General features: G+C 40.0%; 1 protein-coding gene across 1 annotated transcript in view; it reads right to left on the reverse strand.

The window, feature by feature from the left end:
- Positions 1 to 439: 439 nt before the first annotated feature.
- LOC122886426 (xenotropic and polytropic retrovirus receptor 1 homolog) overlaps positions 440 to 14574 on the reverse strand; it is a 58804-nt gene continuing 44669 nt past the window's right edge. The window contains exons 7-16 of the mRNA XM_044218620.1: positions 14286 to 14367; positions 13777 to 13866; positions 13325 to 13422; positions 13025 to 13204; positions 11857 to 12022; positions 11522 to 11716; positions 9273 to 9439; positions 8995 to 9134; positions 8565 to 8786; positions 440 to 7497 (exon numbers count right to left, since the gene is read on the reverse strand). Coding sequence (XP_044074555.1) covers positions 7443 to 7497; positions 8565 to 8786; positions 8995 to 9134; positions 9273 to 9439; positions 11522 to 11716; positions 11857 to 12022; positions 13025 to 13204; positions 13325 to 13422; positions 13777 to 13866; positions 14286 to 14367 — 1395 coding nt within the window. The 3' untranslated portion in view covers positions 440 to 7442. The remainder of the gene's footprint in view (positions 7498 to 8564; positions 8787 to 8994; positions 9135 to 9272; positions 9440 to 11521; positions 11717 to 11856; positions 12023 to 13024; positions 13205 to 13324; positions 13423 to 13776; positions 13867 to 14285; positions 14368 to 14574) is intronic.

Raw genomic sequence — 14574 nt, forward strand, 5'->3', positions numbered from 1 at the left:
AACTTGATATTGTTACCGGTGAGTGCCTAAAGGCTAACGGTGATCACTGTTTTGAAGGAAGATTGCTAATAATGCTAGCAAGTCATTTTCCAAATAAATGGAATGCACTGCTTAGAGTTAAACATTTAGATTTTACACAAATATTATGCATGATTATTATATAGTCGTCACCTTATCATCTGAGAGTTTGAGAATTTAGGTCGAACACTGATGGCCTGTCACTTTTTGCACAAGAATGGTCAAATTTAACGATGCTGGTTATGCAGATTAGCTCAAATCCCAAAATATAAGTGTTTTTTAAAATCCTAATACCATTTAATCGGTTCTAAGTATTTAAAAAAAAATTAAAAATTTCCACATGAACGGCAAAGTTCCTGTATGTAGTAAACAGACACATAAACATTAGTTTGAGAACAGAAACAAGACTCCCAGTCACAAACACCTTTCAAGCTTTAGCTGTTTTTACTGAAAAACTGTAACAGGGGTTGGTGAACTAGGCACCTCTGTAGCATCACACTGCTACTGTACATACAAGACAACACCCACAGCACAGTCACCGATTATACAATGCTTCTAATCAATATATTCATCAATATATAATGTATTGTATAATCAACAGCTCTGGGTACACCATAGTGGGGTCAGAACATGGATCAAAATGCTCTCTGTGTTTTCAATCATAAAAATGCACTGGTGCACATGGAGACTAACCAGAAAATGTCTGTCACATTTTGGTTTTTGGCTCCATTTTATTCCAGTTAAAATTTTGCTTAAACTATATGGATGTCAGAGAATTCTGATCCAGGTTGAGTTGTGTTTGTGTCTCCCAACCTACTCTATGTCCCGCACCGATAAAGCTTCGGGCCAGTGAGCATGAAGTGTCTCAGATCATCAGGTATCTCAGCTGAGTCAACAAGACCAAATTACTTAAAAAAAAAAAGCAAAAAGCAACAAGTATGTGGTGTAAAAAGACAATCAAATTGTATAAAATGGCATGTTTATGTCGAAAATAAATCATGTCCCTGGATTCTTGTCCTCTGAGAGGCTCCATGCTCCGAGCCCGGAGTTTCAGTGAGTACTGGAGGACTATCACTGGTACAACAGAAGTGGTGGCCAACAGGTGTCCCAAACAGATTAAAGGACACACAGTATCCTCTCAGGGCGGGATCACCAAACACCAAATCATATCAGACTTTTGAAAGTCACGACCTTTCACTTGAGAACAAGCCTTCGAGAGGTTTGCAACAGCAACTGGGACATTCTGGACCTGAAGAGTGGAAACTTCCATGGGAAACTGAGCTGGGGGGGGGGGGGCACAGTTCATGTGAGCTCAGTAACAACCCTGCATTCCTATTGATGTGCACAGATCTGAGGACAGAAAAGCTCTGAGCTGCCAGTTGTGTTGCTTCCTCTGCACAACAGAACAAGATGCTCAGATTCTGACCAAGACCTTGAGGACTGCTTCACTACAGAACTACACATCTTCCACACCTGGGTCTAATGCTCTTTAACGGAAAAAACCAGCTTATTAATGCCAAAGTAAGTCCAAACCGACTGGTAGGCTACAATGTGAAATATTGCAAAATCAGCTTGTTGAAAAAAGACAGTTATGTTGAAACATTCCTAAGACATTCTGAAAGAACCTCCGTCTGGTCCAGCATATCCCACCACTCTCAAGCAGGACTGGGTATCGTGTGAAATGTACAGTGCCGATACAATACTGGAGTTTTACTACCTTACTCCGAGAAATATAAACATGGTTTTCTACACAACTTTTTTTTTCATTTGACAAAAGCCACATTTTTCAAGTGTTGAATGTTGTCTGAACACAGTCATCCATTTCATAACTGTGCCTAAGTAAAATAACAGTCTAAAATTAGGTCAATATATATGAACAAATAATAAGTAAACAAGATAACAAATCTGACTAGATATTTTATGCTTTTTAAACTATTTGCTAAGGATACATTTCTGGTGGGACCAAAAAAGTATTGAGGCTCAATCCCCAAGCCCGACCCTCTACAGATGGATCTCTTTTGATTGACTTTTGGAAAAAGGGGGTTCACCTGTCTGTCAGTCTCAAATATCTTCACATAAAGAAGAGTGTTCACGTGTAATGGGAGTGTGAGGCATTGTCGGGAATGTAGAAAAAGGAAACCAAATAGACACAATTTACTATTTCAAACTCTAAAACAACACGTCCAAAACAATCAGAGCCTAATCAGCCTGCCTGCAGCTGAAATGTTAAAATGCTGAGTTCAGAATCATAACAAGTTAAACATGCAACACCCTTAGGTTCGGCTCTGGCATTGAAGGATAACAAAGTTTTGGGGAGATCATCCTATTTGGCAATGTACTTATTCAACAAAATAAAAAAAGGAAATAAATGAAAATGATCTAACTTTCTAGAAGTTCCTTTGCTAAGCTAAAGCAGATCTCTGGTGTATTCATGTAAGAAACAAATACGTTCGTTGAGTGAGGTTTGAAATGGTACATTCATAAAATAAGGGCTGTCAACAAAACAAAAAATAAGGGACAGGTGATAGGAACTCAGGAAGCTTCTATGCTGCTTGTGAATTAGCAGGCTAAGGAGCAAATGTGCTCACAATGTCCTGAGTTCAAATCTTATCACATCTCACCTCCCACTCTCCTGTCACTATGGAATATGCTGTTTTTAACACAGGAATGACTGCATGATAATCTGATGTGTCTCAAGATGAAAACTTGAGGAATTTCAAAAGAAAAGTCCTGGACAAATGCACTGCATTTAAAATCAGAAAACTAAACTGTTCTCTTTGGATGGAATGATTGTGTCTGCTGCATGGAAATTTTAGAAGACAGAAAGTAGTGAAGGCAACATCCTCTGATGTGGAGCCCTGAGCTCCAGTGGTTCAACAAAAGGCAAAGTAGAAAACTCAGAGGTACTTCTTTTACTGTCCAAAGCAAGACAAACTGCAGAGACCTGTCTGCTCACCAGTACACCTCTGAAAATATACTTCTTCTTCTAGTGTCATACTCAGTGTTTAAATGTTATTCGTAAGTGTTCGTATCCACTTTTACTTATTTCATTTTTAATGCTGGCTTTTAAGAAACTAAGCAAGATCACTACAGTTGTATCAAGAAATGACAGAAGATTCAGGAAAATTCTTGAAACAACCAAAGCTGCACCTGGTCTGTCAGCCCACAAAGGAATTTTACACAGATTTTCAAGACCTAAGACTTGGATGGATTGTATGGATTTTCAAGATGTTTTCAATTTAATATTTATTATTATTTTAGAATCAACATTTTCTAGGTCAAGCTTATTACACTTTATAACTTCATACGGGATGGGCATAGAAGTTATTATGAACCTTGATGAACCAATACCAGCTAGCTCCATTGTGGCACCTTAAAGGCCCGGTCACACCAGGAAGCGGTACAGCGATATTAAGCCGCACATTTTTGGAAAAATATTTGGTTCTAGAGTCTTGGTGACCATACTCTCAGGGCTAGTTGGTGAACTGCTGTAGCTGACGAGCTAATCACTAGCTCAGTAGCCGGCTTGGCTAGCGCTAGTCAGTCGAAATAACTTCTGGAGCTTCGCTTTGTATTCTGTCTATTGTTCTGTTTACTCTCCCCAACATTTTGAATAAAGATTTTCAATAAAGTTGTTGAAAAGGGAAAATAAAATTTCTCGGTCATTAGCAAACTCATATGTCGTTAGCTTAGTTCGGTTGCTAACGGAACAATAAGTTCACACAGTTTATTCATGTTTGTGCCACTGACGCCCATCTCATAACTGTCTGCAAACTATTGCTCGTATGTGGAGCAGTTAATACTCAGACAGAGGAGGGTTAAATACAAGTGAATGGTGCCACCCAACTAATAAGCTACGATAGCGTCCTCCATTTTAGCCTCTCCGTACCCTCGAAGGTCAGCACTTTCAAAAGGGCTTGCTATTGATCAATGGCGCAAATTTGTGGGTCAAAAAACGGTGCAACACAAAGAAAGTAGCAAAAACATAAAACTCACTGACTGTGTTTGAATCTTTGTAGACATCTGCAACCAGCACAGATGATCTGGCTAAGATTTCAGCATGGCTTAATGTTGTATGATTTACTTGCACACCAGTGGAACTTGTCTGTAAAGTAACCACATTGGGTGTTTACTAGGAAATGTGATTATTCTTACTTTCAAACACAAATACAAGCAGTTCAAGACATAAAAATAGGTTTATTTTTCAAATTAACTGAACCTGAGAGTTCAATTCACTCAGCTCAGGGAGATCCAAAAACTTGGCACAAGAAGCTTGTCTAATTCAAAATATTAAGAAATAAGTATCTTTAACAAATTATTTGTTCTTTCAGCGTACACGTTAAATTGACTAAACTGGCAATAGCTCTGCTATCGGATAGAGCATTGACTGACAGTGGAATAGTAGATTCTCTCATGTTCGAGACCCAAATGAAACAAGCTCAATTGTTAAAAAAAACCCCAATGATGCATTACACATCTCACTCCTCAAATAGTTTTTCTACTGTATATTTTAGCGAGCTCCATAAAGAACCATTAGAACAACATGATAAAAAAACTAAAACTCTACTAGAACTAAAATGCTATGTACCTTCCTCAAGTCTGAGCCACAGATACCGCTTTCACAATGACAAAGACAAGGGGGAAAAAAGAAGATTAAGTTTAGCATTAAAGTGCACATAATCCTTGAGAGACTTATTGCTCACTGGTAACTGACTTCAGTCAGGGTTTCCTGAAGGATTTCAGAATTCAGTCACTCCAAATTGCATCCATAAGGTATTAACAAACCCATTACGATGAAAGCTGAAATGTTTGTGGTAAATGGCTGATTAATAAAAGCAATGAGTAGAAAAAAATGAAACCTAAACAGAACCTCCTCAACTAAATCACTATCTAACAGTTCATTTAACACCACAACACGAGCTGATGTTGGACCAACCGGCGACGCACTGCACAAGTGTGTCAACCACACAGCCAAGGCCGTAAACTACCAGCAGTTAAAGAAAGTTACCATAAATTCTCATATAAAATCAAATACTGGCCGAGGCGTGGCCAGCATGAACAAATAAAGGCCGGGTAAAAAAAATTTAAAAAAACCACACTGAGGGGGATGAACAACAACGGCTTAAGCATAATGTACATTTCCACAGAACTAATTCCACTCTGCTGCTCTGAGTTTCTCTTTTTAGCAGAAATATCTGTTTCATCTGCCTATTAATTAACCTGTCAATGAAACGCAACACTTCCTGTAGATTGTGTTGAGTTTCACTGACAGTAGAGTAACAGCAGTTGGGAAAAAGTGAAAGGAATGGAATTAATTTATGAATGAAAACAGTATATTTGTTAGAGAAGACAAACAGCAGCAGAGAGGTGACTCTGCCATGCCTCTGTTGTTGCACTGATGGAATTAGTGCTGTGGTAATGAACATTATACTGAATTTATCAAGACAAAAGGTAAACATGGAGGAAGTTTTGAGTTTGCATTAACTGGGAATCGGGCAATAACGGCCCGAGTCGCAATTTGAGAATTTACGTTAGACTCATAAATGTGTTGAATAGTACAATTACATACAAATGTATTAAAATGTCTCAAGACAAACATATTAGTTCTTTCAACCAACCTTGTCTGTTAAAGTGTTAAAACCAAAGTCTTTGTGGAACCTGAGTTACACCAACATATCTCATGAGTGTAAACGCGGCCAATCAGATTCACCCTCACATGGATTCTTCACCACCAAACCAGCTGGAAGAGCCACTTCATTCAGATTCAAGTTTAACTACACCAGCCTTCTGATTGCGACATTTAGGACCAGTATGTGATAGACAGGTGACCTCCCCCCTTTTCATCATTGTCACAGTTCAATGAACCAGTTTAACAGACGATAATTACTGTTTCATAAACCAAAAGTTTTCAATCAGTCTTCAGGGGACAAAATAAAAATTCTTTGGGATTTATCTCAACTCCTATTGAAAGTTTCCAAAAACTGATCGGCCTAGATGGGTTGACAGGTGGTATTTAGGCATCACTCCCACTCATACATAAATAAGTTGGCATACATTCAGCAAAAACATTTCCAGATGGAGGATATTTTTTCCACATGGGGTGACTTGGAGTTACCACAGGATGATTAAGATGATCTTCATCTTTTTCCAGAAACAAAAGTAAAAATTTCCTTCTCAGTTCCATGGCTAAACAGTCATTCCAGCTGCTGTTCCATACAGTCTGAACTCAGCATTTAAAAAAATGTTTATGGAGTCTTTGAATATTTTCACATCACCTCTTACTTTGGTCCATCTCATATTTACAACCACAGTTACAAATAATCTCTAGTCTATGTACGTGTGTGTTTTCTTCCCACGGTCTCAAAAAGAATAATGGTCAAGTGTTGCACATCCATGAACAATAAAACATAACAAATCACTGTGTGTGTGAACACACAATAGGCATTCCATTCCAATTCACTCTTCCTACAAGGTGCATGTTTCTGTCTGTGTCTGTTTCTAAAGCGTGTAAGGTGCAGGTAGGCAGCTCTGTGATGATTTGAAGGGGCAAGCTGAAGAGCAAGGGAGTCAAGCCAGTGACTGATTGGCGTTAGCAGATGTTCATCAACATAGTCTATCAGTCAGTGTTAACGCCAAGGGTCAGAGAGAAGGTCACAAGGCCTAAAAAGTTGCAGAAAAAGGAGGAGGACACTTTTCAACCCTTTTTATTCTCTTATTCCAAAAAAAGGGGCTTTAGGTTCATTCTGAGGTCCAAATTACAGGTTGACTTGAGATCTCGAGGTGTGAATTGTACATAATTTATTTAAGGTCTTTCTTCTAAGCGTTACATGGATGCTGGGAGTGTAGGTGGAGACTAAAAGCTAAAGGTGGGGAGAAAACCTTTTGGTCCTCAACAGCAGTAGGCTTGAAGTTGTCGGCCTCTCTCTTCGTGGGAGCTGTGGCACCGAGAGGGAGCAGGGACACTTCCTGTCAGGGTGATCGGCTTGCGTTCCATTTAGCTGCGTTGTTCATGCTAGGCTGAGGCTTTGAGGAGAGCCCAAGCAATGGCTGAGGAGTAGGTGTAGTTAAAGAGTTCACCTCTGAGTGGCTGTGGATGACAGGGAGAGACGTTTTTCACCCGCTGTTTGGGCAAGGTAGAGTTTAAGTGGTAAGCCCACCCCTGATTATTATTGAAGGTAGGAGAAGGAGTTTGATGGCCAAGTTGCTGGGTTGTTTGTTCAAGAGGTGAAAGTTCCTCCGTTGAAATAGTTCTGAACCCAAGCAGAGGCTCATGCATTGAAGAAAGGATTATGTGGGCACGAGAGTTTAAAACTCGTCCTTGGTTGAGAGTTCAACGCCCAACTCGCTGGGTAATTCCTCGGTTAGGAGATGGAGTTTCCTCCTTTGAATAAATTCTGGACCCAGGCGAGGGGCGTGGCCTGATGTCAGGAGTCATCATCAGTGTCCTCTATCAAAACCTTGGTGTCACGGGTCTTGGACCTGAAGTGGGGACAAGGAAGAAAAGTTTACAGTATTAACTCACACTACTTAGGGATACAGCACAGGTTAGCATGTTTATGCCATTTGCAGAGTTGGAGGTGTTTACCTCATTATCTGTTCTTCGTTATTAAACCCACAATGTTTAAACTGCTGCAAACTACTGCCTACTCATATTAGAAGAGTAGGGGCCTATAAACCCTTACACATTAAAAAAAAGCTATGTGATGCTTTAAAGTTCACTAAGTTCACACTTTAGAGAGGATCACATAACCTGAAGATAGCAATCACTACAAAGAGCAGACATCATATATTACACAGTAATTATCATCAACAGCCCAAAAGCTGGATTGCCTTCAATGCATGGAAAACACTGAACACAATGAAAGCAGAACACCTTAGATTCAACCACCCACATTGCTTGTGTTTAATACATTAGATACACTGAATTATATTGGGAGGTTATGGCAATTAGAAAAAAGAAAACAAAACAAGTAATGGTCTGCATAGGTGCACAAACTGAAAAGTTAATAGGACTTGATTTATTTATCTTAAATCCTTGTGGATTTTTATTGCTCCATAGTAGAGACGTATATATTTCTTCATTGGCATTCAAGTCAACCAAGTGTTACAAAAAAAAAAGAAAATTGTGTTGGTTATGCAAAATAATAATAATAATTCAGTTAATTAGCCAATCAAAACAACATGATTTAAACAACATTTAAATCATGCACCTCGACATTATTGTATAAAATAACTAGAGAAGTGTTATCTTAAGACATTATTTTCTGTTCAGTCCTTAAAAGAGATCTTCCATAAAGTTGGGGGACTCATGAGAGATAGATAAAAAAAAGTCGAGAAATGGAAGCAGCTGAGGCCCAGATATCCTGACTTTTAGTCCCTTTTATGAGTCAAGCTCCAACACTGGATCCTACACTTTCCATAAGGCAACTTATTGTCTTTTGTTAGACCCTCTTAAATTTGTTATTAATTTGTAGCCTCCAAGCCCAATCTGCGATAACCCATCACCTTCATATATCACGTTTGCATCCGTTACTGTTGTGACTCACTGTGAGGCCAGTCGTGGCCTGCGTAGACTCATGCTGTAGCTCCTTTTCCAGCTCTTCTTGCCCTGTCGGTTCCTGACTCCGTCCTCCTGGTCCATCATCTGCTCCAGCAGGGTCTGGTCGTCAGCATTGAGCGGAGCCACGCTGATGTCTCTGACGGCCCTAAACTCACCACAGTTATTCAGGTGTTCGTTCTCCAACCGGAAGAAGTTCCACACAAAACGTCTGGGAAGGAGAAACACTAACTGTCAGTTGCCAATTTTACTTACATAGTGTATTTCACACATTTTCATAATTCTAACAATAGTGAATAACAATAGGCTACATCTTCAACCCCTACATGTTTTTACTAGTCTACATTCATTTATTTTACCTGATGCATTCTCATACTGCACCTCCTAAAAGAGAGAAAAGTCAGAATGATTGTGTATACCTAAAGACCTCCATTGGGGCCAGTATAGTTGCCAATATGTCCGAGATGCCATGAAAACCGGAGACTGTGCTGAGGGAGACAGTTAAAGTCCATGAAAAACGCAACAGCACATCCTCCACTATGGCACTGTAGTAATAGGCCTGGAAGGAGAGACAGAGAACAAGAAGAACACAAGAGTTGTCAACACATCATCGCATGACTCATATTGAAAGCGTCAAACTAGTGCATCAGCCAGTCTTCTCCAACACATGGAGGTTCCTCCCTGTGTGGAGAAATACCTTATGTGGGTAGACTATCTCCTCTCTCAGAAAGGTATTCTCTCCTGCATTGCGATCAAACAGACCCCAGTCCATCTTCAGATCCCAGACCAGTGTGTAACATGAGCTGACCACTAAACAGCCGATATACAAGTAGAAGAAGATCTGGGCATCAGTGTGGGATTCAGCTGAGGAGGAGAGAGAGACAGAGGGGTGTGAGGTAAGACAGGTGGTATAGCATCAGATTTATATGTTTCAAAATGGAAACGTCAATCAAAGAAGTTTGTGTATTTGTTTTCTAACAACCCAGACTCCTGTATTATTCACTTAACAGAGCAGTATGTAGGATTTAGTGGCATCTAGCTGTGAAACTGCAGTTTGCAACCATTTGAATACCGCTCGCCTCACCTTCCCCTTCCAAGCGTGTAGGAGAAACTACGGTGGCCGTGAAACTTGCGACAAACGCGAAAGGCCCTATCTAGAGTCAGTGTTTTGTTTGTCCATTCTGGGCTACTGTAGAACATGGCGGTGCAACATGGTGATCTCCGTGGAAGGGGACCTGCTCTCTCTGTAGATATAAAAGGGCTTATTCTAAGGTAATGACAACACAACAATTCTTATTTTCAGGGGATTATACACTGATGAAAACATACTTATGAATATTAGATTCCATTTCTGCTAATAGATCTTCCTAAATGTTACACACTGGACCTTTAAAAGGAGAGAAGCAAACTATGTGCAAATGATTCATCCATAGTTGAAACTTTAGGGGGCCCAGTAGCTCACCTGGTAGAGCAGGTGCCCCATGTACCAAGGCCAATTTTTTTCTCATTGTCTGAGGCTTCAGAACTTCTAGTTAGCGGTCATATAGAATTGTTGACTGTAGATGGTGTGGGGTGGCAGTGAACATGTTCAAGGAACTAGAGGATGGAAAAATAAATTACAGGCACAGAACCTGAGATTATTGACAGAACAAAAGCTGTAAGGTACCATAAATTCTTATACAGAAGCTGGTATTCAAATAATGACCAGCATGAGCAAACCTCAGCAAAACAGTCATGGTGCATGGCATGCCGAAGGTTTTTAATGTGAAACATCTGTGCAGGAAGTGATTCATTTAATTGACAATGGCTTAACGCCAAATATATAATATATAATTATTTATTTATTTTTTCAAAACAGGGAAAATTAGAAATAAAGGTCTGTCTTAGGGTCGGCTGAGGCTTAGTGGTAGAGCAGGTCGTCCACCAATCAGAAGGTCGACTTCCCTCAGCCCACATGTCAAAGTGTCCTTGGGCAAGACACTGAACCCCAAATTGCTCCCGAGGGCTGTACCTTCGGTGTGTGAGTGTTTGTGAATGATTCATTAGTTTCTTTGTACTAATGAGCAGTTCTGCCGTCAGTGTATGAATGTGTGTAAATGGGGTGAATACAATATGTAGTGTGTGAAGCGCTTTGAGTGGTCAGAAGACTAGAAAGGCGCTATACAAGTACAGTCCATTTACCATTTAATAAAGGTGTGTTTCATATAAAGCTCTGGTGCGCTCTGTAATGGATATTCCAACAAAGGTGTATGTGTAAGCTTTGCCCTCTGTGCACTGAATAGAGCAAAGATGTGAAGTGTATTTGAGTATCCATTTGAGTGTCTTTTAGAATTGATTATAATGTATGTAAGTTCTTTTACTTGTATACAAGGCTCTTAGGACCGGCCTACATTACCAATTCTTTGTCGTTTTATAATACTTCACGACCTCTTAGATCCTCTGCTGCTGTTTTTTTTAAATACAAACTATCACACAAATAAGAAAATCAGCAGCTCAGCCTTTTTTAACTATGAACCAAAACTTTGGAATTCCTTACCCAAGGCTATAAGATGCTATATGAGATGCAAGCTATGCAATCATTTTTAAACAACAATTGAAAACGGACTTATTCAACATTGCTTTTAACTAAACTGTCACTCTTCCTTTGTTTTATTCTTATCTTTCACATATTTCATAGTTCTTATGCCGTCCTCTGTTTTATTTCTATCTTTCATATATTCCGTTTATCTTAGCACACCTGTTCTTGCTATTTGCTATTTGTTCTTGCTATTATATCTTTTGCTTGTTATTCATTTGATTGCTTGGTTTTACTGTGCAGTATTTGTACTTGTTTTAATTTGCCTGTTTTTATTTTGTCTCGTTTCTTCATTTTATTGTAAAGCACTTTGAGTTACACTGCCTGTATGAAAGGTGCTATATAAATAAAGTTTATTATTATTATTCTACCTTTATGTGTGCTGTATAGGGCAGCGAAGGTGACAACAAAGAAGGAAGTGGAGTATTTCCCAGCGTTAACCAGGTGAGGGAAGGCCCGCTTGGTGTCACGGTAACGTCGCAGACACTGGACGAATCGGAACCAAGCTGGAAGACACTGGATCACCGCACGGACGCCATAGGAGTAGGAATTACACACATCTTTACCTGCAAAGAATCACATGCAAACAGTGTGGTCCTGATAAGGTGTGGGCCTATCACTACTGAATCAGAGTCTTTACAGCCTTGATATACACCAATTCACTCACGATGGCTATTTGAAGTTGCATTTAATTGTTCAGTCTCACCTGCACTGCTGATGAGTCCATCATGTTTTTTCCAGTCCAGTTCAAAACTGTAGAAACAGATCATGTATTCCAGATCCATCAGAACCATCACCAGAGAGTTCAACTGGTCTGCCAGCCAGAAGTCTGCAAAGCCAACACGATGAAACGGAGCTGTCACTACTCGAAACTGTGAAAGAAAGGGACAGAGAGGACAGTGTCAGAGATATCACTGTTTTCCATTCACTCATTCATTCAAAAGTGAGTCCATTTGTATTTGGTATTTATTTTGGGTGCTGTGATGGACTAAACTTGTGTTCAAACCTTTCTCAACAATGACTAAAACAGATTTTTAGATCACACTTCGTAGTAGTGCACATTGGTGGTGCCTGAAGACCTTAACCATGCTCTCACACCAAACGCTCCAAAATGTTTTTCAGCCAAAATTCTAATAAATTCAGCTTTGACACCAAACACACTGGCACACTCAACAACCCTCATTCAAGGGGTGCACGGTGGCAGAGTGGCTAAAGCTCCTGCCTCCCAATAAGGAGATCGTGGGTTCGTGGGATCGATTCCCGGACCAGACCAACATCGCACAATCTCTCTGGGTGGAGTCTGCATGTCCTCCGGGTTCTCCGGCTTCCTCCCACCGTCCAAAGACATGCATGTGTAGGTTAATTGATAACTCTAAAATTGCCCGTATTGAATGAATGTGAGAGTGAATGGTTGTCTGTCCTTGTCTGTGTCTGTGTTAGCCCTGCGACGCCCTGCCTAAGGCCCAAAGTCACTGGGATAGGCTCCAGTCACCCGCGACCCCTAACGGGACCAAGCGGTAGAAAATGGATGGATGGACATATTTTCTTTGGTTTAAAACATTTCCCACCAATGGTTAGTCCCAACCTCATTGACCTTTATGGACAAAAAAGGAATATGTATTATTTCTTATGGTTGGACTGCCTGCTGCTCAGCCGAAACACTCAACTTAGATGCAAGATAGAGCAACTTTTTCTCCAGAAATGTTAAATAGTGGATCTTTCAAATGGTCTAAAACAAAACATCTTTGTGAACTACAAATACCATAATTTACTGCATCAAATATACTGTACAGTCGCACAACAGATGAACAGTGGTGACAGAAACTTTACAGAAAACCAAATGAAAAGACCGTATAATTTGTAATTGATGATACCAAGAGTTTGAGCAGCCAGAAGCGTGACTTGTAGTAGCAGGTCTTGAAGGGGTTGATGAGGAAGAGGAAGAAGAGGCCGTAGAGAGCCAGAGGGTTAGCTTGCATTGGTACCAGGATGCTATGACTGAAGAGACAGGACAGCAGGCTGACGCACCACAGCACCCCCAACAGACCTGCAATCTGCACATGGACAGACACAATATTCATCAGCATGAAAATACAAATATCCAGCATATTGGCTCCTATAAAAAAGTAACATGTTTGTTAGACAGCATGTTTTTCAAGTGTGTGTGCTTAGACCTCAAACAGATGTTGGTGGGACAGGTTGTTTCTGGGGTTGAGTTCAAATATGAGTACATGGTTAACTCCTGCCTGCCTCCAGCCGTAGGTGTTGATGCCTGGAAGATAAAAACAATGAACGAACAGACAGACAGTCAGACGGCTGCTGGTGTGTTGTGTGATCATTTCGAAGACAGACAGTGGGATGGGACTTCACATTTTTTGTGCCCTTACTTTGAACAGGAAGCCATTCAAGCTTAGGTGGTAAGGAAATGTGTGTGTGTGTGTGTGTGTGCATACATTAAAATGGGTAACAAACTGTAATTCATGTAACATTAACATTGCATTAGTGAATTTTTTCATGTACTGTATTATTAGGGTATTACTGGGCTTGTTTTCTCAACATCCTTGTCCTGAACTGAATGAACAGAACCTTGACTCCTAACTTAGCATCGTAGCATGTGTGTGTATACCTAACAGGAAGAGGAATTCTATTAACAGGAAGCCTCCTCTGTAGATCCTGACCATAGGCCAAACATCAGCACTATGAATCATCACAGCTCCTAATGATAGGGGAGAGAGACATGGAAAAAGAGTGTATAACATATGGATAGCAAGTGACCAATGAAAAATGAGAGAAGTGCAGAACTATCAAGGTCACAGTGTCAAAGACATACAGTATGACATAAAAAAAAAGTCTTTTTTAAACATGAAAAACACGCTCATTCCTAATTTTGACACAGTGATTCAGTTTTTTCTTCCTGAAACTACAGTGTGTTCTGCTGTGACCAATGCTTGCCAAAATATTGCAAGTACATTTCTGGCCTGGACACACTGACAGTCATATTCCAGGAAGTAATAACTGAGTCACTAGATAATTAAAAGTTTCTGACCTTTAAATCTTACAATATTCTTAGATGCACAACTTATGTTGCATCTCTAGTTTGAGAATTGTATGTGTGTGTGTGTGTGTGTGTGTTACCTGTAATGACCACAGTGACTATTAAGACAAGGAATACTCCACAGTAAAGCCCGACTCTAAAGGTGGTCCAAGCAGGAGCAGGCTGCAGTTGGACAGAGAAAAACAGTCAACACTTCAAAGCAGGACAATATAGTTTGCAGCAGATGGCAAACAATAACGGGCCCAGTTGCCCAGAAGTAATTTCCACTGTATTTTAATTAAAATTTAAATAGAAACGAAACATGCTCACTTTATAATGACAACAATACTAATATTCTGAGCAGCATTTATACCAGTGTTATTAAAAATG

This window comes from Siniperca chuatsi, linkage group LG13, assembly GCF_020085105.1.
Source record: "Siniperca chuatsi isolate FFG_IHB_CAS linkage group LG13, ASM2008510v1, whole genome shotgun sequence".
Taxonomy (NCBI): domain Eukaryota; kingdom Metazoa; phylum Chordata; class Actinopteri; order Centrarchiformes; family Sinipercidae; genus Siniperca; species Siniperca chuatsi.